Source organism: Hemicordylus capensis, chromosome 10 (assembly GCF_027244095.1).
Source record: "Hemicordylus capensis ecotype Gifberg chromosome 10, rHemCap1.1.pri, whole genome shotgun sequence".
NCBI classification, from domain to species: domain Eukaryota; kingdom Metazoa; phylum Chordata; class Lepidosauria; order Squamata; family Cordylidae; genus Hemicordylus; species Hemicordylus capensis.
In genome coordinates this window covers 28524889-28547683 of record NC_069666.1, presented here as the reverse complement: position 1 = coordinate 28547683, position 22795 = coordinate 28524889, and the positions used below count along the sequence as shown (strand labels likewise).

Sequence of the window (22795 nt, the reverse complement as noted above, 5' to 3'; positions counted from 1 at the left end):
AAATGTTTTTACTGGACTTGCTACATGAGTCAGTCTAGGCGCATCAAGTGATACTGCTCTGGAAACTTGGCTCTGGCACGCAGGTGCTCCATGTAACTGGGCTGATTCTCATGGTAAGCTCAGGCATGTTCTTGGTCATGTTGCTTGCAGCATAGACATGTAGAAGTAGTTTGGGCAATGTTTCCCATATGGGATACTAGTTTGATTTGGCCTTCAGGTGGTTTCATGTAATTGTGGCTTCAGAAGTTCATCTTATTTCTTTAAACCAGAGGAAAACATTCAAACACTTGGTGCTTTTCTTTCTCTTAGTCCCCTGCTAACTGAGCAAAGAGGCACCTCTTTATTTAGCAGAGGCAAAATAAGGCAACTGCTCCTATCCAGCCCCAGCACAGCATCCCTCCAGTGGCTGTTGTGGGTGTCTATCATATTTTTCTTTTTTGATTATGCGCCCTTTGGGGATGGGGAGCCATTTTCTTTATAACTATGTAAATTGCTTAGGGAACTTAAGTGGGAAAGTGGAACATAAATATTTGTTGTATTCATATTTGTATTCTCAAATTCACTACAGAGGGACCTCAGTATCTGCGGGGGTTCCATTCTCTGCTCGTACTGCAGATGCAGAAACCGTAGATATCGAGGCATTAAGTCAGTGGGAATGGTGGTGGTGGGTAGGTTCCAAGAAGCTGGAGAAAAGGGCAAAAATCAACAAAAACCACCCCCCCCAAAGAGGAGGAAAGTGCCCTACCATGCTTCGTGGGTCTCCAGCTGTCTAGAAATGCCCTGCCCCAAAGTCTTAATTGCCCAATTTTTCCACAAAAAATTGCGGAAAATAATTTTGCTTTGGGGGGAAAAAATGGGCCACAAAATGGCTCCTTTTCTTTAAATGGTGGCTAGAAATGACCTCTGAGGTAATTTCCAGCCACCTCGTACCCACAGATATGCAGAATTAACCCCCTTTTAACTGGCTTTCCCCCACATATGCCAAGTTGGGGTGTCAATCCATGGATAGCAAGTTTCTGCTGTCCCCCCCGCCCTCATTTTAAGATTGGATGTAAAGATGTGTAGCTCCAGTTTATGCTTCAAAATGTGTCTCCATATGAGATTTCCTAGAACAAATAGCAGTGCTGGAAGATGCGTGTAATTTCCTCATACTTGACTTGCAGATTTGTTGACTGAAGAAATGCCTAAATTTCTCTCCTCTGGGCAAGCTGTGCCTTGCAGGAACACATTCTTGCCAAAAGGTTAATGCTGCAGCCAGGGGAAGGGCAAGATAGGCGGCTTCCTGCCATTGCTGTGGAATATGGAGAGAGACGGAACGAGTAGCTCTGAGGAACGTGCCGTTTTTGTGTTTCTTGATTAGCAGCAGTTCCACTGCAGAAGCAAGTCCTTGGTGCCAAACTCTCCTCTTAGTGTTGTGGAGATGGGGGGGGGGGAGATAAAGTATCTCATTGGATTGTATCTCTTGAATTGATGCAGCTGAACTTGTTGCAGGAAATGGTGCTAACCTCTCTCTCTCTCTCTCTCTCTCTCATATATTCATATATGCTGTGCAGGTAGTTGTATGTGTATCTGCAGGATACAGACACAGTGCTGCTGTAACGGAAGATGGCGAATTATATACCTGGGGTGAAGGAGACTTTGGTAGACTAGGTAATAAAAACAACCAGCTGTTCTTGGAATAAATGTCTTAAAAAGCCACTTACCAACATTTCTTGTTCTTTTCTTCCTCATGTTCTTTTTAATTAACAGTTGAAAGAGAGGAGAGCTGGTCTGGTGGTAGCAAGCATGACTTGTCCCCTTAGCTAAGCAGGGTTTGCCCTGGTTGCAGATGAATGGGAGACTGGAAGTGTGAGCACTGGAAGATATTCCCCTTAGGGGATGGAGCCGCTCTGGGAAGAGCATCTAGGCTCCAGATTTCCTCCCTGGCAGCAGCATCTCCAAGATAGGGCTGAGTAGAGATTCCTGCCTGCAACCTTGGAGAAGCCGCTGCCAGTCTGGGTAGACAATACTGAGCTAGATGGCCCTATGGTCTGACTTGGTATATGGCAGTTTCCTATGTTCCAATGCATATTTCATTTAAATATTAACATGGTATTAACATTAAATTAGTAATAATGCAAATCTAATCAGTCAGTCAGGTAATCTTTTATTGAAAGAAGTTTATTTTTCTTGTAACCTTTACCAATATTTTAAATCTAAAAGTACAAAATAAACATTGTTTGCAAATACTGTAAACTTTTAATTTTGCCATTTGACAAGAGATGAACACACTGCAACACACACTTCCATTTAATAATCTTCTCAGCTATTGGCCTTGCTACATGTTGTACATTTTGTCTAGTTCTAATTATAATCCTGGTATAAAATAAAAGGTTGCCATTGTTCAAGCCATGGGCTGTTGTATAACTTGGAACATCGCTAGTGTGGTGCCTTTGCCCTCCTGGAAAACTGATTCTATCTAGGCCTCGATACTGGCACCTGAACCCCCCATACATCCGTTAAGTAAATCAGTCAAAGAACCAAAGGAAACTTTTTTCCTCCAGTGGAGAGCCCAGTCTGGATTGAAGCTGCAGTGCAAGGAAGGTTGACGCCTTCCTATCTATCCAGTATGGTGCTGAGCTGGATTTGCGGAGCACCTTGTGCATGCCATTTGTGGTGGGGAAAGCCGTCATTCCCGGGTCATTTAATAACTGGCCATTTCTACTTTGCCCCTGAATCCTTCAGCTAAATTTTCTGGTTTTGTTATTTTTCCTATCTATTTTTTTCTAGTTCTATGACTTCTTAAATTTGGCCATTTTTATGCTAAATGTCTTTGTCTCCTATATCTAATTGGACTACTGCAATGCGCTCTATGTGGGGCTGCTTTTGAAGACAGTTCGGAAGCTTCAGCTGGTTCAGAATGCTGCTGCAAGGATGCTTGTGGGGGCAAATCGCTTCACGAGTATTACACCCATCCTGCGTCAGTTGCATTATCTACCAGTCTGCTTCCGGGCTAGATTCACGGTGCTGTTATTGACCTTTAAAGCCCTACACGGCTTGTAGCTGGGGTAGCTATTGGACCGTATTCACCCATATGAACCTGCCAGGGCCCTCCGCTTGTCATCTCAGGCCCTGCTCATGGCCCTGCCACTAATAGACAGCCGATTGGCAGGGACTAGAGACAGGGCCTTTTTGGTTGTCGCCCCTCGGCTTTGGAATGGCCTCCCTGAAGAGCTTCGCCATGCTCCCTCTCTGTGTTTTTAAGAAACTAAAAACACATCTTTTTAAAGAGGCTTTTTAATGTTTCACCTGTTGTGTATATCTGGTAGATTATTTCGTTTTTAGTTTTATGATTCTTAGTTTTTAGCTGTAAGATTTTAATTTGGAATTTTAAAAGCTAATTTTGATTGTGGTTTCAGCTTGGATTTTTAACTTTTTTAATTTTATTAGTCTGATTTTATATTGTAACTGTTTTATAAATGTTGTGAGCTGCCCCGAGCAGTAATGTACTGGAGGGGCGGGGTATAAATGTTTTAAATAAATAAATTATCTTTGCTTCTTAATTATTTTTATGATGTCCTACTTCAGTGTTCTACAGTCACTTTCAAATTTTTAAAAGTCAATCAATTGTTTTCTGGATTTTCTATAATGTGGGAAATCTTTCTATTTTGCTATTGTATCCAGGTGATTTTTTGGGGGGGAGGGGGTGGTATGTGTAGCATTCACTTCCTTTGATGCAAATAGGTCTTAATATTTTTCTCATCTAAACTGAAACCAATGTAATCATTTATCTGCATTTATCAGTTTATTAATTCATAAAAACCCATTGAATTAATCTGTTAATCACTTAATTAATTTAACCACTCAGACTGTAGATGATTAAGTTTGCCGAAATTATCAGCCTCTAAGCTTGTTAATTTTATCAGTTCATTAAATCAGTCTCAGTTAAACAGCTACTCGGGTCATTTTTCTGTCTGTGATATATTTGTTGGGAAAATTAGCCAGAAAATATTAAATGGGCAGTCTTGCCAATTCAGTAGATCATTAGTTAACTTGAGCTAGGTTAAGTTCTCTGTATTTGAAACACACTTGAAACCATGGTTTCGTATCCTGATTAAGCAGGAGCCCTGGTTAGTGTCAGCAGCAGTTAAATTTGGTGTTGATATTTGTGGTAGGGAACAGGATGGGTGAAGGGATCATGCTTTCCTCCCCCTGTTTTGCTCCACTTTTAAAATCATAGTTGAAGATAGTGTAGCATTTATGAGTGTGCTGACCTAGAGTGTTCACTGAAATAATGAATGTGATGTGTTAATGAATGTGATGTATTAAAGGAATATATTTTCTTTGCTTCCCAAATCTCTCTTACCAGCACGAGGAAGGAGCTTTTCCTTATGGCACTTTAAAACTGTATTTTTAGGACAGGACAGTGTATTGAAAAGGAACAGAAAACGTTCAAAATACTCATACTCATTTTTTATTTTCCAAGGTCATGGTGACAGCAACAGCCGTAACATTCCAACATTAGTGAAAGATATTAGCAACGTAGGAGAGGTTTCATGTGGTAGCTCACATACTATAGCTTTATCCAAAGATGGGCGGACTGTTTGGTCATTTGGAGGAGGAGATAACGGTAATGTATTCCCATATTTTTCTCTCTGAATTATTTTGCGTTTGCAGATAGTGGGGTCATTCAGTGAAATGGTTGGAAGCCCAGCCAGCCTTTACTTCCAAGTTTATCCTGGCCTGCCATTCAGGCCCTCTTTCAGTGTAGGAAAAAGCCAATCTCTTGAAGAGCTCTTTGCGCTTCAAACTACTGAGTTGGGAAGCAAAGCACAGGACTAGTGCTAGGTCAGCGATTCATTTAGAGTGTGTTGACCTCTGTGGCCATGTCTGGGCTTCCTGCTTGGGTCCAAGGGTTTTGTATCTGGGTTCCCCACACTGGTGCTGGGTGTGTTCTGAATTTAGTGGCAATGTGGGAGTGAGTTGACTGGGTCTGTGGGTTGTGCTGTAACTATGTGTATTTAAAGAGGTTTCTTTGTAAAATTGTTGTGATGCCAAATATATCATGGTAATGTTGCTCAGTTGCAATATACTTTAAACATTCCCATCATTAAAATGCAGATTACTGTTCAACCTCGATATCCACAGACTCTGTATCCGTGGATTTGCGTATCTGTGATTGGGGAATTGACACCCGACTTTGGTGTATGCTGGGGTGTGTGTGACGGCAATCAAGTGGTTAATTTAGCATATCTACATGTCGAGGATGGCCAGAAATGACTTCGAATGTCATTTCTGGCTGCCATTTTGTGTTCAGGAGCCTCAAAATGGCTCCTTAAAAAAAAAAAAAAAGCAAGCTAAAACTGTGTTTTTCAGCCATTTGGGCACACAGCTCAACTCTATAGGACCAGTGAAGCACATTAGGCAGCGCCCCCGCCCCCCGCATTTCACCCGGAAATTTGGCAGATTCTTGATGATTTCCCCAACCTCCAGGAACCTCACCCCTGTGATCCCATAGCCTCAATGACTCAATATTTGCAGTTTCCTTATCTGCAATTGCGGGGGGGGGACCCCAATGAATATCGAGGATCTACTGTACATTAGATTTACGCTCATGTCATGCAATGTACTTCAACATTTCCAACAATAAAATGCAGTTTACATTAGATATATATTATTTTATTTTATTTTCATATTTTATAACCTCTAATATGTACATCTCTAGTGTACAAAATTTAAAACAATATTTAAAAATTCACACAGATTAAAATACACGAAACAATTAAAACAGTGGCATAATACTGAAATAAAAACAGTAGCATAAAACAATTATTAAAACAAATTATTAAAATTAATTCTAATTTATGGTCACTTCATGGTCCCTGAGTTTTAGACTGCATTATAAATGCCTCTGTTCTTCTGCATATGATCTCAACAGGCAAACTTGGTCATGGTGACACCAACAGAGTGTATAAACCAAAAGTTATAGAAGCCCTTCAGGGGATGTTCATACGGAAAGTTTGTGCTGGAAGTCAATCTTCACTTGCTCTAACCTCAACAGGGCAGGTAAGTGAGAAGCAGCTTTGCAAGCTAGTCTACAAAAACCCAGAAACCATTTTGCTAGCCATTTGTGGCACATCAAGAGCCAGGAGGAGAAAGATCTTGTGTAGTCTACTAAAGCTTCCCTGTCTCCTTGCCTGGGGGCCATTCAGACTCCTTGAAGGGGAGTGATTACTTACAAACTGGGCAAGAAATGATTTGCATTTGTTCTTGATTTGAGAAGAATACATTTGTTTGACAAGCCGGGCAAGAGATTATTTGCATTGGTTGCCTATATTGGCCGCCACACTGGCATGCAATATTAAAAACCCGAACAAGGCTAAGAACAACCTTGTAAAAACCCAATACAATAGTATTCACACTCCAAGCTTTAATACAGCTAATGTCTGCAGGGGGTTGGTGCCTAGTATCCCTTCAGAGGGGTTTCTCTGGCAAGCTGGGTCTAGACAGCATGGCTTCTAAATCTCCGCCTTGCTCTCGAAGAACAAAGAGGGGTACAGTTTGCTGCTCTTTATTTACTTAACAGATTTATATACTGCCCACTACTGGATATTCTAGGTGATTTACTCCACTACCGGAGTCTCTAGGTGGTTTACAGTTTGAATGTTAAGGACTGTAGGCTGGAATTATGAGTACTGTTGTTCCAGCTGAGCAGTCCCCTGCAGAATCCCCAAGTGCAGCCTGGGGAGCTCTGCCCAAATCCTCTTCTTGCTTTTGCTTTGCCTCATTTCATTTTGGATACAGTGGTTCTGTGATCGCAAAGGAAGGTCCATGTGGCTCCTCCCCATGACTGGCAAGACATGCATGGCAGAGCCCACTTGTGCTGGGACTGCTTGTATGCCCTGCAGCCTTTGAATTAATCACAGTGAGCTCCTGTGTCTGTCTCTGTTTTTGGTGCAGGTGTATGCCTGGGGCTGCGGGGCGTGCCTGGGATGTGGCTCTTCGGAAGCGACAGCGCTCAGGCCCAAGCTGATTGAAGAGCTGGCCGCCACACGGATCGTGGACATTTCCATTGGGGACAGCCATTGTCTGGCGCTTTCTCATGGTAAATGGCAGTGTCTGTCTCATGTTCATGCTGAAATGTATTTTGGTAAATAGGCCTTAGTTTTCACATGGCCTCTTGTTGCTATTTGGTTTCATTTAGATAATGAAGTCTATGCTTGGGGTAACAACTCCATGGGGCAGTGTGGCCAAGGAAATTCCACAGGGCCCATTACTAAGCCAAAGAAAGTGAGTGGCTTAGATGGAGTTGCCATTCAACAGATTTCAGCTGGAACGTCCCATAGTCTGGCCTGGACAGCCCTTCCCAGAGACCGGTAAAGGATTATATATGATTTCAGAATTAACGTTCCTGTTCTGTTCTTAATTAGTTCCCTGCCCCCACCACTCCCAGTATACTCCATGTCCTCTTTTTGCTTGATTATAGACAAGTGGTTGCCTGGCATAGACCTTACTGTGTGGATCTTGAAGAAAGTACCTTCTCCCATCTCCGTTCTTTCCTTGAGCAGTATTGTGACAAGATCAACAGTGAGATTCCTCCACTTCCTTTCCCTTCCTCAAGGTATTTATTTAGAAGTCTTCTGTGCCGTCTTGTTGATTTAAATGCAGCGCATTGGCCACAGAGAAAGCTGAGGCTGACAGTGCTAGTTGCTGAGTGGACATTAGTGAGATGAGGATTTTGCCTGGCTTCTATTTTTGATGTGCCCTCCATGAATGACACAGTCTGATAGTGCTCTGGGTGAGGAGGGCGCTTCCTTTTCCTGCAGACAGCTAACTTCTATTAGTTGGAGCAGAGAACTGCAGAACCTGAAGCAACTCTTATCTGCAGCTCTAGATTTGGAGGTTGAGAAGTTGCATTTTCAGCTCTCTCTTGCCATCTTTGCAAGAGCTTGTTTAGAACTTAGTTTGGTTTTCGTGGGGCAGTTGCATTAAGTAAGCTATTATAAGATCATTCTGGAATGTGAAAACTTTTGTAGAACTGTTGGGCACGGATGCAGAAGGAGGAAAAAATATTTATTTGATTTATATACTGCCCTTCCAAAATTGGCTCATGGCGGTTTACATACCCTTGAGGGCTGGCAGATAAGCCTAGGTGAATCTTGTTTTGCAGGGAGCACCACAATTTCCTGAAGTTATGTCTGAAATTGCTCTCCAACCACCTTGCTCTTGCTCTCGCTGGTGGAGTTGCAACAAGCATTCTCGGAAGGCAGGCTGGCCCGCTTCGGAATTTGTTATTTAGACTGATGGACTCTTCTGTCCCAGACGAAATCCAGGAGGTGAGTCTCTTCAGTAAAATGGAGAGAGTGCTTAGATTTTCTTCTCATTGGACCCATTCATTTAAACTGCGGAAGGGCTCTAAACAGGACTCCTGGGTAATCAAAATTTGAAGTCTCCTCTGCCTGACCAGGCTGATTTGATTTCAAGGCATATTATGTCTATGTTCTGGGAATGTGAGCAGTGGTGCAACCACCAAATAAGAAATGGGAAACAAAGTCATTCATTGGGAGCTCGAACACAAGCCACTTGGCTATAGGCTTCTTGTGAAATCTCATTTCATGTAGAATTTTCAAACTGTACATTGAAACTGGCATGTTCAGTTCTGGGGAAAGCACCATAGAGCACAAACATTGCACAATATATTAGGTGAATAATTCGAAAATGCTTTCTAGCTTACGCTAAAGCCTTGACGATCAGGTTTCTTTTCCCACTTTAGGTTGTAATTGAAACTCTGTCAGTGGGGGCAACAATGCTGCTGCCTCCCTTGAGAGAGAGGATGGAGCTGCTCCACTCACTCCTGCCCCAAGGTCCTGACAGATGGGAGAGCCTCTCCAAAGGGCAGGTAAAAAGCCTCTTAGAACTGATCTCTCCTTCAAGGTACACCTGGAATATTAGCAATATTGAGCTACTACAGAGTACATCATAATGCCCTGATACTACATTGGTGTGTATTTGTGGATTAATGGAAAAGGATAGAGAAGTTGAACATTCCTAACTTGGAAATGCAGTCATGTGGGCCATAAGGTTATAGGTGACCCAGGTGGTCAGTTGACTTACAGGAGCATCACATGACAAAATGTGAGGCTTAAGACTTCAGTCAGTCTGGGAAGGAGAGGGCAGTGGTGGAACTGGGTGCCCATTCTGAAGTCTTCTACTCTGTCACCACCTAGTAATAAAAAAGAAGAAATATAAGATACATTCACCAATATGGATACACCCTGCATGGCCAGATATCAACAGCAATCCTGATGAACATGATATCCGTGCTATGTTAATGGGGTACAGTGGTTATAAGTAAATGATAAACTTTGTGGCTCACATTATGTTTCAGTTTGACCCTCAATTCTAAACAAATTGTCCACTCCAGGGTAAATTATCGTGCTTCCTAACTGGAAGTTTTGGTCTGAACCACTGTAAATGCCCGGTGCCTCCTTTTTCTTTCAGCGAATGCAGCTGGATATAATTCTGACGAGTTTGCAGGACCATACGCATGTAGCCTCCTTGCTTGGCTATAGCTCACCATCTGATGCCACAGATGTTACCTCACTCTGTATTAGCTATGGAAATATCTCTGATCCTACATATGGTGCCCAAGGTAACCATCCAGACACTCATCTGGCTGAAATTTTAATGAAGACTCTTCTGCGAAATTTAGGATTTTATACAGTAAGTGCAGAGATTGAACTGTATTTCCAAGTACCAATCAAGTTGGAATAATTTTGTACCATGAATTAGGGCTGGGCTACAGTAGAGGTCAGGCACTTGTGCAAAAAAGCTTTCACTCCACATAAAAGTTTCTCGCTTTTGAACTTTTTTTGTTTGTTTTTTGAGGTCAGGGAAGCTGTAAACAGGATGATGGTGCTCACTGTTTCAGAGTGGGATGGAGAATATTGGCGTTGCTCTGACATCACTATACTGATGCCATGATTCCTTAGTGACTGGAATCGTATTGCTAGCACAAAGATGATTGGGTGTGTGTGTAAATGGCACAGAAGGAGCCATAATGGGGTGGACTCAAGTGAGCCTGAAAAGGCAGGCATTTTGGATTTGAGAGCCCTGGAAAATGACCTTTAGTGCTGAAACAAATTCTTTGTGAATATTCCGTACAGCCCTGCTTTGAACATTCTTTCAGGCAGGAATATAAACATTCTTACAGAGTTGTGGAGGGTGTCCTCTGACGGGTTATACCTCCCATTCCCTCCGGAAAGGCAGGGCTGTACTAAAGGCAGGCTTTCCTATGATTCCATATATTCCCAGGTGAGGTAGCCTGTCCTAGTTCTGAACCTCTTTCACTCTGAGCAACAAGGCTGCCACAGAACTCTTGGCTGCTTTGCTGTGATTTTGCATTACTTAGAACAACTTTTCTTTCTTGCTCGTCCCCAGCCATAGATAGGGTGGGAAGGGAATTGTCTCCCACTTGAAAAAGCCTGCTGGTTCAGGGAGGACACAGGTCCCAGAGAAGCAAAATAGGAAGGTGGCTTCTTTGCAATCTAATCCCATGAGTACAAGTTCCGCCCGACCCTGTGTGGCCTGTCATCTTTTGACCATGAAGGAGGCTTCATCCAAACCTAGCCCCATCAGTTTCTGAACTCTTTATGTGTGTTAATTGGCAGTTCGTTGGTGCTTTAACTTCTTTTCCAGTTACAGAAATTTGCAAGTCAGTTCCTTAATACTCCTTCTCTTCCTTCTTCTTTTAGCAGAAGAAATGTCTAACTCTTCTCTGCTGCTGGACAAAGGCATCTAGTGTAGGTTATCTCCTCCCATATGCTCCAGAGGCAGAACTAAGTAAATTAGAAGCACTTTTAAAAGCTGGAGAATGATTCCCGCTCATGGTTTTTGTTTTTGTTTTGTTTTGTTTTAGTTCTTCATCCAGCTCCAGAGACAGTTACACTCCTTGCTTCTTCTTGGGGCCTATCTCTTCCTTTTCGGGTTTGCCCTTTTCTGTCTGTGAGGTTTTTTCCTTCTTTATTTCTCTCTCCATTCATTTTTTTGTTCACTGCCGTGTCCTTCAGCAGGCCCTCCCTCCCTCTCTCCCTAGTAAACCAGACAGTCCCAGTTGGGAAGCTGGCTGTGGCATATCCCACATTAAATGCTCTCGTCCAGCAGAGAGAAAGGGTTGTTGGTTACTTACCATGAGGGCTGCTTCTTGCTGCTGGATTTGAGGGCTGCTAGGTTTTCCCATTTCAGATGCTTGGGTCTCCTGGGTCAATGAATTTCTTCATCTTCTAAGCCAGCCATTACTGTATCTCTTCATACCTATACTACCTGATCCATAGTGGCTTCTCTCTACGTGGCTTGACTATTCAGAACTGGCTTGAGATTTCCTCCCCTGGCTCTTAAAGCGGCTTCTAATTTGCATAGTCCTTCCTCTGGAGCATGTGGGAGGAGAAAGCCCACACTAGATGCCCTCAAATCCAGCAGCAAGAAGCAGCCTTTACAGTAAGTAACCAATGCTCCTTTTCTACCTCTGCTTGTTTGGGGGCAAAACAAGTCATATCAATTACCTCTGGAACCTTACAATAATAGCTAGCCCTGATTTAAAACTTAGTTCATAGGTTTTAGCTGTAATTTTCCTGGAGTGTAAAAAAGAGAATTATGTAGAGTGTTGTAGGAACACTTTCATAATGAATCTTCTGCCTGTCTAGGATCAAGCGTTTGGAGAGCTGGAAAAAAACAGTGACAAGTTTTTGCTTGGAACATCGTCATCAGAAAACAGCCAGCCTGCTCATCTTCATGAATTGCTGTGTTCCCTGCAGAAACAACTTCTAGCATATTGTCATATCAACAGTGTTAGTGAGGTTAGTGGCTTCTCATACATGTTGATAATTCTGCTTCACTGTAGTAAATGGTACAATTAAAAAAAAGTGCTGAGGATATTTGACACTGATTTAGGCATAATCTTTGTGTAAGTTTATTGTGGTCAATAGGTCAGAGTTAAGATCATAGTTGTGACAAAAGATACAGCCACAAAAACCAACTATATGGTATATAAATACAAAACATCAAATAACCCAAAATAACTCCCATCCTTTGACCAACAGACAATCCTTTCATCAACAGTTCACAAGTTGCTTCCTCATTCTTATAGCGACTGACAAAAATTTAGTCACCCTTGGAATTTTGTCTATCAGCAGATATATGACATAGAAACAATGTTTGTGTAAATCACGGAAGTCAATATAAATTGTTTCTAAAAATAAAGTCAATATAAATTGTTTCTCTTGTTTCCAGAATTCAAGTAGTGTTGCACTTCTGCACAAGCACCTTCAGCTTTTACTGCCTCATGCTACAGATATTTATTTCCGCTCTGCTACTCTGCTTAAAGAGAGTTCTTGGAATGGTAGTGTTGGGGAAAAACTAAGAGGTGTGTATTGCTAATCAGATCCTGTCTCGAGTAAGGAATACTAACCCAGAGCTAGAAATGGAGTCAAATTCTTCTTTTTGCTAGTTGTGTTGGCTTATTTCACTGCCTTCCCAACTTGAGGACTGGGGAAAGGTAAAAGCACTTAAACTGCCAATTCAATATAAACTTTATCTATATCTATATTTATCTTAAACGTACCCGTTGCTAATCCCATGCGTGGCAGCTCTCATGAAAGTTCACGAGCAGCTGCCAGATAGCGATGGGGAGGGAAAGTGCCGCCGGAGGGCGGTGAGGGAAAGCGGACTGGGAGGGGGGAGAGACAGGGAGAACTAGGGGCGCAGATGCTCCGTGCCCGATCAGCGAGTTTCAAATTAATTGTTCCAATTAACTGTTTAACTATGACCACAAAACCACTAGCTCAGAGTTGATTAAGAATTCTGATTAAGAGTGAACCCTGGTTGGAATTAACCATTGTTAAGATCAGTGCCAACATAATCCTTAACCATGGTTAAGCAGGTGGAGTGGAATTTGTATGCGCTGGGAAGAGGAATCATGCAATCACATAGCCCTCTCCTGGAACCATAGCTAAGGGGTGAGAAGCATTACTACTGCACTGTCCCTTGGTGGGCTTTGTGGCTGGAATGCCCCTTGGTGAGGAAGAGGGACATAATTTCTAGGCACCGCCTAGAAATCTATACTAGTCAGTATAGAAAATCAGTCAATCAATAGTTCAGTTGTATTAATTCTCTGTGTGGAACTGGGTTTAAATTGGTTGTTGATAAAATTAAGAGTCTTGTAGCACCTTAAAGACAAAGGTATTGTGGCATAAATTTTTGTGTGCAACCTACCCACGCTTGTGCTGCAATAAATACATTAATTCAGGGGTTCCAAGCTTTGGGTTCCCAGATGGTGTTGGACCACAACTCCCATCATCCCTAGCCACAATGGCCAAATGAAGAAGATGATCATGATGGGTTTTGTAATCAAACATCCTGGGGATCCAAGCTTGAGAACTTCTCTGTTAGGCTTTAAGGTGCTGTTGCATTGTGTTTTGCTGCAGGAATCTATCTAACCATGATTACCCTTTGGGAACTTATTACTGATGGGCGCTTTTTCCATTGCAGATGTGATCTACGTGTCTGCCGCAGGAAGCATGCTTTGCCAGATTGTTAACTCCTTGTTACTGCTGCCTGTGTCAGTAGCCCGACCTTTACTGAGCTACTTGCTAGATCTGTTGCCACCTTTGGATCGCCTTAACAGACTGTTGCCAGCTGCTGTTCTTTTAGAAGATCAGGAGTTACAGTGGCCTCTTCATGGTAAGGCATTTTGCGTTTAGAATTTGAGAGAACTTCAGGAGGCAGATAGGTTTTGTAAGCTTCAGTTAAAAATCTGCCCACTCCAGTTTATTTTGCTCAATGCTTCCTTCTTAGGTGTGTCAGTAGTGGTGTGCATGGAACCGGTCCGGCACTGGGGAAGGGGGCTCTTTAAGGGTGCGGGAGGGTGTACTACCCCACCGCCACTTTTCCCCCTCCAGCACTCGCTGCTTTGTAAGCATTTGGGGCGGCAGGGTACCTTCCTGCTGCCCCTATCCTCGTTCCTCATCCAAAGGCTCCAAAAGCCTCACTGCACATGCGCACGTCACCTCTGTGCATTGCACGCACGCGACACAGGATGTGACACGCGCACGCGCAGTGAGACTTTTGAAGCCTTTGGATGAGAAAGATTTTATCTGCAAAAAAAGTCATTAAAAACATCACAGCGCATAACCAATGGATCTGGATCATAATCCATTGCATTAATAAGGAATGGGTTCTGCGCCTGAGCAGGAACCTCACAGGTAGATTGACTAGCTCCTCATGACACCCACCCTGCCCTGCTCTGCATGTGCTTCCGTTAAACTTGGCAGTTGGGGGCACCATTCTCTGTTTCTACTTGACCGGCAAAGCGTCAACACCTCGGTTCATCTAGATTCAGCTCCTCGGTTCATCTAGATTCGTTTAACTGAAAGAAAATAAATTTGTTACTTTGGACTGTATTTGACTATTCTTACTTGTTAAGAGACTATATTCAGTTTTCGCACTGAGGCTGTAGCTTCGGGGGGCACCTTTAATGGCGATGGATATCAAGAAAAGTGTTGTGTGGATTGCCGGTCAAAGTTGCCATCTATTGACTATCATGACTCGTGCTTGCTCTGCTTAGGAGAGCAGCTTAACCTGGTGCCATGCAAGATATGTTTTTCTTTCTCCAGGCAAACTCTTAAAAATTGGGCATTATGGCTACGGGCAGCGCTTTATGATGAGGCGCTCCGCCTGCCAAGACCAAACTACTCCTCAACTTTGTAAACAAGGTCAATATCAACAACAACATTGACCACACAGGGATCTGTGAATATGCATTTGAAAACTGCTACAGAGGAAACAGAGTCGATGTTTAAAAGACCGAGGGAGGTCTCGAAATCCACGCACAGGCATAAGGATAAGAAAAGAAAGCCCTCCTCTGATGAGGAAATGGATTCTCTACTGAGAAAGAAGCATCATTCCAAAACAAAAATGAAGGGCAGTATGCCTTCTCCGATGGCATTGCAGATCTACAGCTCAGCTATGACATCGGCTATGACATTGACATCGGCGCCATCGGCCTCGATTCCATTAACATCAAAGGAGCGTCACTTGAGGCCGACGTCGGCATCAATGGAGTGAATACAAGAATTAGCAGACTCCAGGTCGCTTTCAATATTGACAGCTTCCACAACAGCAGTTTTGACATCGACAGCCACGTTGAAAGGCTTACTGCACACACCTGTTCAAGCTTCACAGCCCAAGATAATCCTTCTGTTGTCCCCGGCTCAAACACCAGTAAAATTCCTGTCAGCTGCCGTGCGACAACACCCAATAGATAGAGGGGACTTGGTTGATTACACCACAGAAGATGAAGGCTCCTTGGATCCGAAAACTGCTACCATTTTACTTGCTATGCTCGATTCGTCAAATAGTGCTCCTTCGGGATCGACTTCCCAAGGATATCTGAGTAGTGTTCTTGACATCGACCAGGATGTAGAGGAGATTCCAGTGTTGGTGCCCAGAATGCTGTCAATGTCGCCTTTGCATATAATGTCTGTTTCTACAGTGCCTTTACGTCTGATGTTGCCTTTGCACGTTCCAGAACCTGTAGTGCCAAGGTCTTATGAGCTTTTCCTTCGAACATCGGCACCACCACCGATGTTGACATTTTTTTCAATGCCATGGAAATCACCGATGCAGTATGTGAGTACTCAAGGGCTTTTTCATCAGAGCATGTTCAGCCAATAGGGTCACAGACCGATCATGCATTCCTGCAGGTTTCAACACACTCCAATGACTATGATGCCTGAAGAGTATGCCGAATTTCAAATATGGAAGGTGTAGCGTGCTTTGCAACGCCCTTTGTTAGTGGCCACGGGTGGACAAGTGGGCCTGCAACAACAAAAGAATACTGGCAGTGTTGCTCCATCAAAGATTACCACTAATGTGTCCACTGCTTGCCAGACTGCAGCAGAGGAGGCTCATTACCCAGTGCAACCAGTACAGCCACCTACACCACTGCTGCCTCTTTCACCTTGCTCAGAAGCACCTGTGCCACAGCCACCATCAGTGCCAAAAAAGAAGAGGCTACCTCTGATTGTGTCCCCAAAAGAGGCTGATGGTGATGGCTATTCATCTACAACTTCAGGCTCTGATTCGGATGGAGCCTCTGATCCTGATCAACCGTTGGATGTACTACCAAAGACTTCTACTTTGACCTCTGAGAAACTAAAGGCCTATCATGCCCAAATCAGGGAAATGGAGGTGTTCGAGCCAACAAATATGGGAATGGAGCATCAGCCATAGTGTAGACCCTCTGGCCATACACATCTGGGGTGTGCTGGCAGATAACCTCAGCTGTGCCATCCAGCACTACCAACACCATGAATGGGAGATCAACAGTGTCTATCTGATGGGGGACTTATGGGGACATCCAGCCAGGGACCTGTTTGTGACTGCTGCGAACAAAAAATGTCCGAAATATTGCTCGCGTGCTGGAGTTGGGAGAAGGTCAATCAGAGATGTGTTTCAGCATATGTGGAGAAAAGGCCACCTTTACCTTTTTCCATCACAGCCACTGGTCAACTGTTTACTGGCACAGATCATGTGGGACAAAACAACCGGGATTCTGTGACGCCTTGTTGGCCTTGCCAGCCTTGGTTTGCACCAGTTCGCAAACTCACAAAGGCGATTTTCCACAGATTTTCACTATGACCAGATCTGGTGCGGGATGGAAGGGTGGTGTGGATGACAGCTTGAAGAGTCGGCTTCTGAAGAAAATTCTAATTAACAATAAAAAAACATCAACCAGAAGAAACTGTGGTTCCAAATGGAAGAGATTTAAGGAATAAATATTCACACAGGCAACGTTTCCTTCCTCACAAGACTACACTTAGACAAATTTTGCTGTATATGACCACTTTGAAGCTCACCGGGTTTGCAAATGTATCTCTCAAGGTACATCTGGCTGCTATATCATCAATCCATAAGAACTGTTTTCTCCCATCTGGACTGCAAGAAGTTCCTGAAGGGCGTTAACAATTTATATCCACTGATAAGAAAACCAATGGAACAATAGCGTTTGGCCTTAGTTTTAACTACACTCATGGAGAGCCCATTTGAACCTCTGAGTGAAGTTTCACTCAAGTGTATCACCTTGAAAACGGTGTTCCTCATAGCAGTCACTACTGCGAGACGTGTATGCGAACTGACAGCATTGCGCATGGACATTCCTTATACTTAATTATATCCTCATAAGGTAGTCATGCGGTTGGATCAGCAGTTCCATCCTAAAATTGTGACAGAATTTATTTTAAATCAAGACAAAGGCAAGGCCAAGGGACAGCTGATATTGCGGCAGAGACTTGCGCGTTGGCTGGTGGAGTTAATACTGCAGGCACATACGCTCCAGGGTGTAGATCCGCCACGTTCCATATGGACGCATTCAATTAGAGCTTACACATTCTCAACAGCGAATCTGGGATCTGCATTGCAGACATCTACGTGGCTGCTACATGGTCATCACAACAGCCATTCATAATGCATTATGCTTTTGACCTACGCAGTGCTGAGCCGGCAGGTTTTGGGCGAAGTATTTTGAAACGGGTGTTGCCATAGGCTTCAGGGGCTACTCTACCTGCCACCATGGTAGAAGCTGGCCAATCACCCATTCCTTATTTATGCAATGGACCATATAAACAGATTGCTCATATGTAACTTATGATCTGGTAGTGATCCATTGTATTCATAAGACCCACTCAAACCGACCTCCACAACAGGAGCATTAAAAAAAAAAAATTACCTCGAGTTCCCTGTGCAGGTGCAGAACCCATTCCTTATGAATACAACAGATCACTACCAGATCATAAATTACAGGTGAGCAACCTGTTTTCCCATTTAAATTCAAGGGGGAGGGGTACATACTAGCCCCCTCACAATCATAGACAGCTGGACATTAATTTGCAGAAGCAATGTGGGCAGAAAAGAACCGCTTCGCTGTCCGCACTGCCGGAGCATAGCTCTTCAAATTTGCTCTGTGTTGTGCCCGTTGAGACTTGGGCCAACTCTTCCTCCACTTGCGCTCTGGTCATCTACCTTGCCGCTTCAGCTCCCATAGTTCATCTGAATATCACAGGGCTGTCTTTAAAGCTGGTCAGAGAGGACTCTTAGGAGCTATTGTGTCTACTGCCCTAGTGTGTTCATTATTTCATGTTTGCACTAGAGTATTGACGGAATCACTAGCAGAGCCAACCCTTCCAAGCCTTCTTGGAATCCTGTTGGATCCAATAACCTCCTCGGGCCGACCAATCTAATAAGTCCTTCAGCCCTGCAGAGGTGGGTTGTGCCTGTAAGTTCTGTAAGATGGTAATCCGTCCATGACAATGGGGAGATGACAGGAGTCCCCACCTACAGAACACCACCCTGATCAGAGCAAAATACGAAATCAAGAGTGTGACCAGAATCATGTCAGTCCAGAGACCATTTGGGATAGCCCATACTCGTCATGGTCGCTATGAACTCTTGAGCTGTTCTCGACAACCCGGTCCCAAAATGAACATTGAAGTCCCCCACCACCAACATCCTGGGCCGCTCCAATGCCAACTCAGCAACCAAGTCCATCAGCTCAGTTAGGGACTCTACTGGGCAGCAGGATGATCAGTACCCCAGCAGAAGTCCCAGTCTATCCCAGGTCCCTAGACTTAGGTACACACATTCAGTATGGGCCAAATCTCTGACAGGGATCCTGGTAAGGGAGATGGTATTCTTATAGACCACAGTTACCCCACTTCCCTGTCCACATCATCTCACCTGCTCCACAATGGAATAACCCTCTGGGACAGGCTGGGACTAAACTAGACCACTAGCCTTTCCTGACCAGGTCTCCGTGATACATACCATGTCGGCTCCTTCATCCATAATCAAGTCATGGACTACTTCAGATTTATTTTGAACCGACCTGGCATTACAGAGTAATAAGGTGAAGTTCTGTGGGTGGTTGGCATTGCTATCCAAGGTCAAAGAGATGGTAGGCCTGCTGGAAGTGGAAACAGCAAGTAAATTTCTGAATTCCCTTCCCCTATAATGGCCTGCTGGCCTACCAATGTCATATCTTCGTCAATTCCCCACCACCACTGGTATAATTGCCCCACAGTCATGCCCCACCTCCCCATATTTGTTCAACCAAAATCATATACCTGTAGCAGGCCTAACTAAGTACTAGGCAACAGTGAGGTGAGCCAGGATCCTTCCTTCCAGCAGTCGAAGACAATAAGTTGGCCCCAGCCCCACCAAACTGCTTTCTACCCCTTCAGAAATGCTAAGGGGATGGGAGTGAGCTTTCTCATGGTTCCTGCCCCCAAAAAGCATTTGTCTCTGAAAGGGTGCACCAATGCTGATCATTTGCCATCAGAAGCAAACAAACATCTTGCACCTGGGAGGGTGAAATTTCTCTTATTGGAGAAAACTATATGTGAAGGAATTGTATGTATTTATTTATGACATTTCATATCCTGCCCTTCAATTAAATTAGGGCAGCTTAAAATATTTTATAAAATTATACAATGAAGTGATAAATCACAGAACAAGACTTTAAAAAAAAATTAGCTGCAATTAACATGAAAAGCAGATAGAACTGTAAAAGTCTTGAGGCTTTAGCCTGGTGGGGAAGGTGAAAGGCTTGGCATGAGGCATGCCTCTGCGGGGAGAGTGTTCAACAAGCAGGGTGCCATCACTTAAGACCCTTTCTCTGGTTGCCACCTCTCCTCAGAAGTCTCGGGCAGACTCAGGTGGGTGTAAGGACTGCTCACACCGGTAGATTTCCTGCCTTGAGCATGTGTGTACCTAGGACAGATCACTGGGTGGGATGAATGCTTGTTTTCCAAGAACATTTTAGCAATGACAATGGCTATTAATGTTTTTTAGGAGGGCCTGAACTGGTTGATCCTGCTGGAGTGCCCTTACCGCAGCCTGCCCAGTCGTGGGTGTGGCTTGTTGACCTTGAGAGAACTGTGGCTCTGCTGATTGGGCGATGTCTTGGTGGTATGCTTCAAGGCTCTCCTGTGTCCCCCGAGGAGCAAGATACTGCTTACTGGTTGAAAACACCGTTGTTTAGTGATGGAGTTGAAATGGATATTCCACAGTTAGGTAATCTGCTCAACTGTGTTAGTTGGCAGGAATTTTGGAATGGAGGTATTGCCTTGTTGGGTCAGATGGAAAATAGGAGCTTCGTGTTGTCTTGGCAAGCAGTCATTGACTGCATGAATGTCTCAGTGAAGCTTCTTAATCCTGTAAAAGGTAGTTTGTAAATGGACTTCCTGTTGGGTATTGGGCATGTTGGGAGTGTTCAGGAGGAGGTAGGATTTATTTTAACCAAGTAAATCTGTGCTCAAAGCTTGGTTTGTATTTTAATGTTGAACAAATGTAGATTTTCACCTTGGCACATTAGCATCTCCTTTGAACACTTACAAGGTTGATGTGTTGATCCTGTGGGTGGCCTGCCAGCACTGATACTGCAGCATTGTCGAAGCTAAGCAAAGGTGGACCTGGTCAGTCCTTTAGATGGGGGACTATGCGCTTTAACTGAAAGCCAGCCTTCTGGAATGAACATCTGTCCCCATTGTTCTAGACAAGTCCATGAGTTCCCTGTTGGAGGTTGCCCTCTCTGGAAATGAAGAACAAAAGCCCTTTGATTACAAGCTCCGTCCAGAAATCTCAGTCTTTGTGGATCTGGCATTAGGTTGTGCAAAGGAACCTGCTCGCAGCCTCTGGATCAGTATGCAAGACTACGCAGTTAGTAAAGGTAAGTAAAAGGGAGACGCTGGTTAGCAGATGCTTCTTGCCTCCTGCACTAGTGTCCAGTGAAGGCAAGCTCAAAGCAATAGACATGAGATTTACTGATGGCTATCTTGCAGGGAAGGAACTCTATTCCAGGTGTTTTGTTTTTTAAAAAGAATGGGTCTGAATCCATTTAAGGATTTAATTTCTGTAAAGTTCTGGGGACATCTCAGGGTAGAAGCTTCTTGTCTGTGAGCATTTTAGATTAGAAAGGAATTTGTACTTTTCAGAAACTTGACTGCAGTAGAACACAAATTTAACAACTTTTATGTTAAAATAGTTGGATATTTCAAGAAACAGTGATAGTTGTGTTTTCTTCCCCCTTCAGATTGGGACAGTGCCACCTTAAGTAATGAGTCACTTTTGGATACTGTGTCTAGATTTGTTCTGGCTGCCCTTCTGAAACACACAAATTTGCTTAGTCAAGCAAGTGGCGAAAGCAGGCAAGTATCCAGAAGACATCTGGATCTATTATTTCTTGTTCTTGAGATACTGCTTACCTCATACAGAACTCTGTTTTCTTTAGGTATCAGCCTGGCAAAGCCTTAGTAGAAGTCTATCGGTGTGTATATAAAGTGCGGAGTCGTTTGCTTGCTTGCAAGAACTTGGAACTTATTCAGACTAGGTCATCCTCGAGAGATAGATGGGTGAGGCTGAAGACTGCTGTTTTGTTGAAACTTTTATGTATTGCAGGAAAATATTTTTGAATCAGTCTGTTAAAAATTGTTTGAATTTTTCTTCTTCTTCTCCCCGCCCCCCCAAGGGGTGTGTGTATTTAAAGGTAATGTTTCAAAGTGTTCACTGTATCGATCTTGTCAGAAGGGGAAACATCAATTAAATTTCTGATTTCCTTTTCCCTGCAACGGCCTGCTGACCTGTCAATGCTACTTCTTATATTCCCCACCACCACTGGAATAGCTGCCCCATAATCAGTGGATAAACCCCCTGTCTCCCCATCTCCAGACAAACCCCGACACATTCAAACTCAACTCTCCCAGGATTGCAAACAGAAGCCGAGTTAAAATAGCCACCCACCTTCACACACCACAAGGAATCCTGAGCCTAACAGCCTGGCCCACGCCCTTGTTATCCCCCAAAGGGGTGACCCCGCCAGTGGTGGGCCTACCACCACAGGCAGTGTTCCCATAAAGGCCCAGAGCTGGGCAGCTGGCCCCAGGAACTGCTGGGTCACCCACCCCTGGCCCCAGTCCTGGGGTGGCTTCTCTGTCCGGGACTCTGACTTCCAGGACTCTCCTCTCTTGACTTGCCTCCAGCAGACTCCTCCTTCTGCAGACTGCATCTCTGACCTGCTCCAGCAGACTCTTTTGACTTCTCCTTCCAGGACTCTGACCTGTTAGAGACCTTAGTCCTCTCTCCGGCAGACTCTTGATTTGACTTATCAGACTGACTCTCTCTGGCCCAACAGTGTTTTATGCTATCCAATTAGAACAAACAAAACTTCCCTCCCATTGTTTTAAAGCTCTCTTTTCCCTTCAAAAATCAACAAGTTTTAACTTTTGACACTGCCGGCCTTCTTCATGCACAGGGATTTGCAACCTGTTTACAATAATGCAGTTTTGGGAATATGATATAATGTATAATTCATTCATAATACTGGGGCTATTGATAAAAATGGGGCTTATTTACAGGAACCCAAGAGGTCTAGGCCTCGCTCCTCCACAGTCACTATACTTTCAGAAATTTTGCAATGATATCGTCATTGTAGGATCTGTGCTCATAGTGAAGCAAGGAAGTGGCTTTTCAGCTAAATGAGCTCTCAGAAGTGACTTACAGAAAACACAAAATACACATTACTCATGTTAATTAACATGGGTTAACTTTACTACTCTTTAGCAGCTTCCAGTGAAATGGCTGTCAAAGCATCAGGGAGGACCTGACCTTCCATTATGGTGGGAGGACTCATGGAGCCCCCAGCAGCCTCTTGCCATGAATTTGGCTGCATAGCCACCAAAACTGTGCGACTTAACTAGTGTGGAGCATA

At 43.8% G+C, this 22795-nt stretch overlaps 1 protein-coding gene across 10 annotated transcripts in view; it reads left to right on the top strand.

The window, feature by feature from the left end:
- HERC1 (HECT and RLD domain containing E3 ubiquitin protein ligase family member 1) overlaps positions 1–22795 on the top strand; it is a 151031-nt gene that overhangs the window by 29097 nt on the left and 99139 nt on the right. For all 10 annotated transcript variants that reach the window (XM_053272826.1, XM_053272830.1, XM_053272829.1 and 7 more), the window contains exons 6-21: positions 1554–1650; positions 4466–4609; positions 5918–6045; positions 6940–7084; positions 7184–7355; positions 7466–7600; positions 8150–8315; positions 8753–8878; positions 9481–9702; positions 11682–11834; positions 12268–12400; positions 13525–13716; positions 19882–20103; positions 20585–20758; positions 21122–21236; positions 21320–21440. In XM_053272826.1, the coding sequence (XP_053128801.1) occupies positions 1554–1650; positions 4466–4609; positions 5918–6045; positions 6940–7084; positions 7184–7355; positions 7466–7600; positions 8150–8315; positions 8753–8878; positions 9481–9702; positions 11682–11834; positions 12268–12400; positions 13525–13716; positions 19882–20103; positions 20585–20758; positions 21122–21236; positions 21320–21440 (2445 nt within the window). The remainder of the gene's footprint in view (positions 1–1553; positions 1651–4465; positions 4610–5917; positions 6046–6939; positions 7085–7183; positions 7356–7465; positions 7601–8149; positions 8316–8752; positions 8879–9480; positions 9703–11681; positions 11835–12267; positions 12401–13524; positions 13717–19881; positions 20104–20584; positions 20759–21121; positions 21237–21319; positions 21441–22795) is intronic.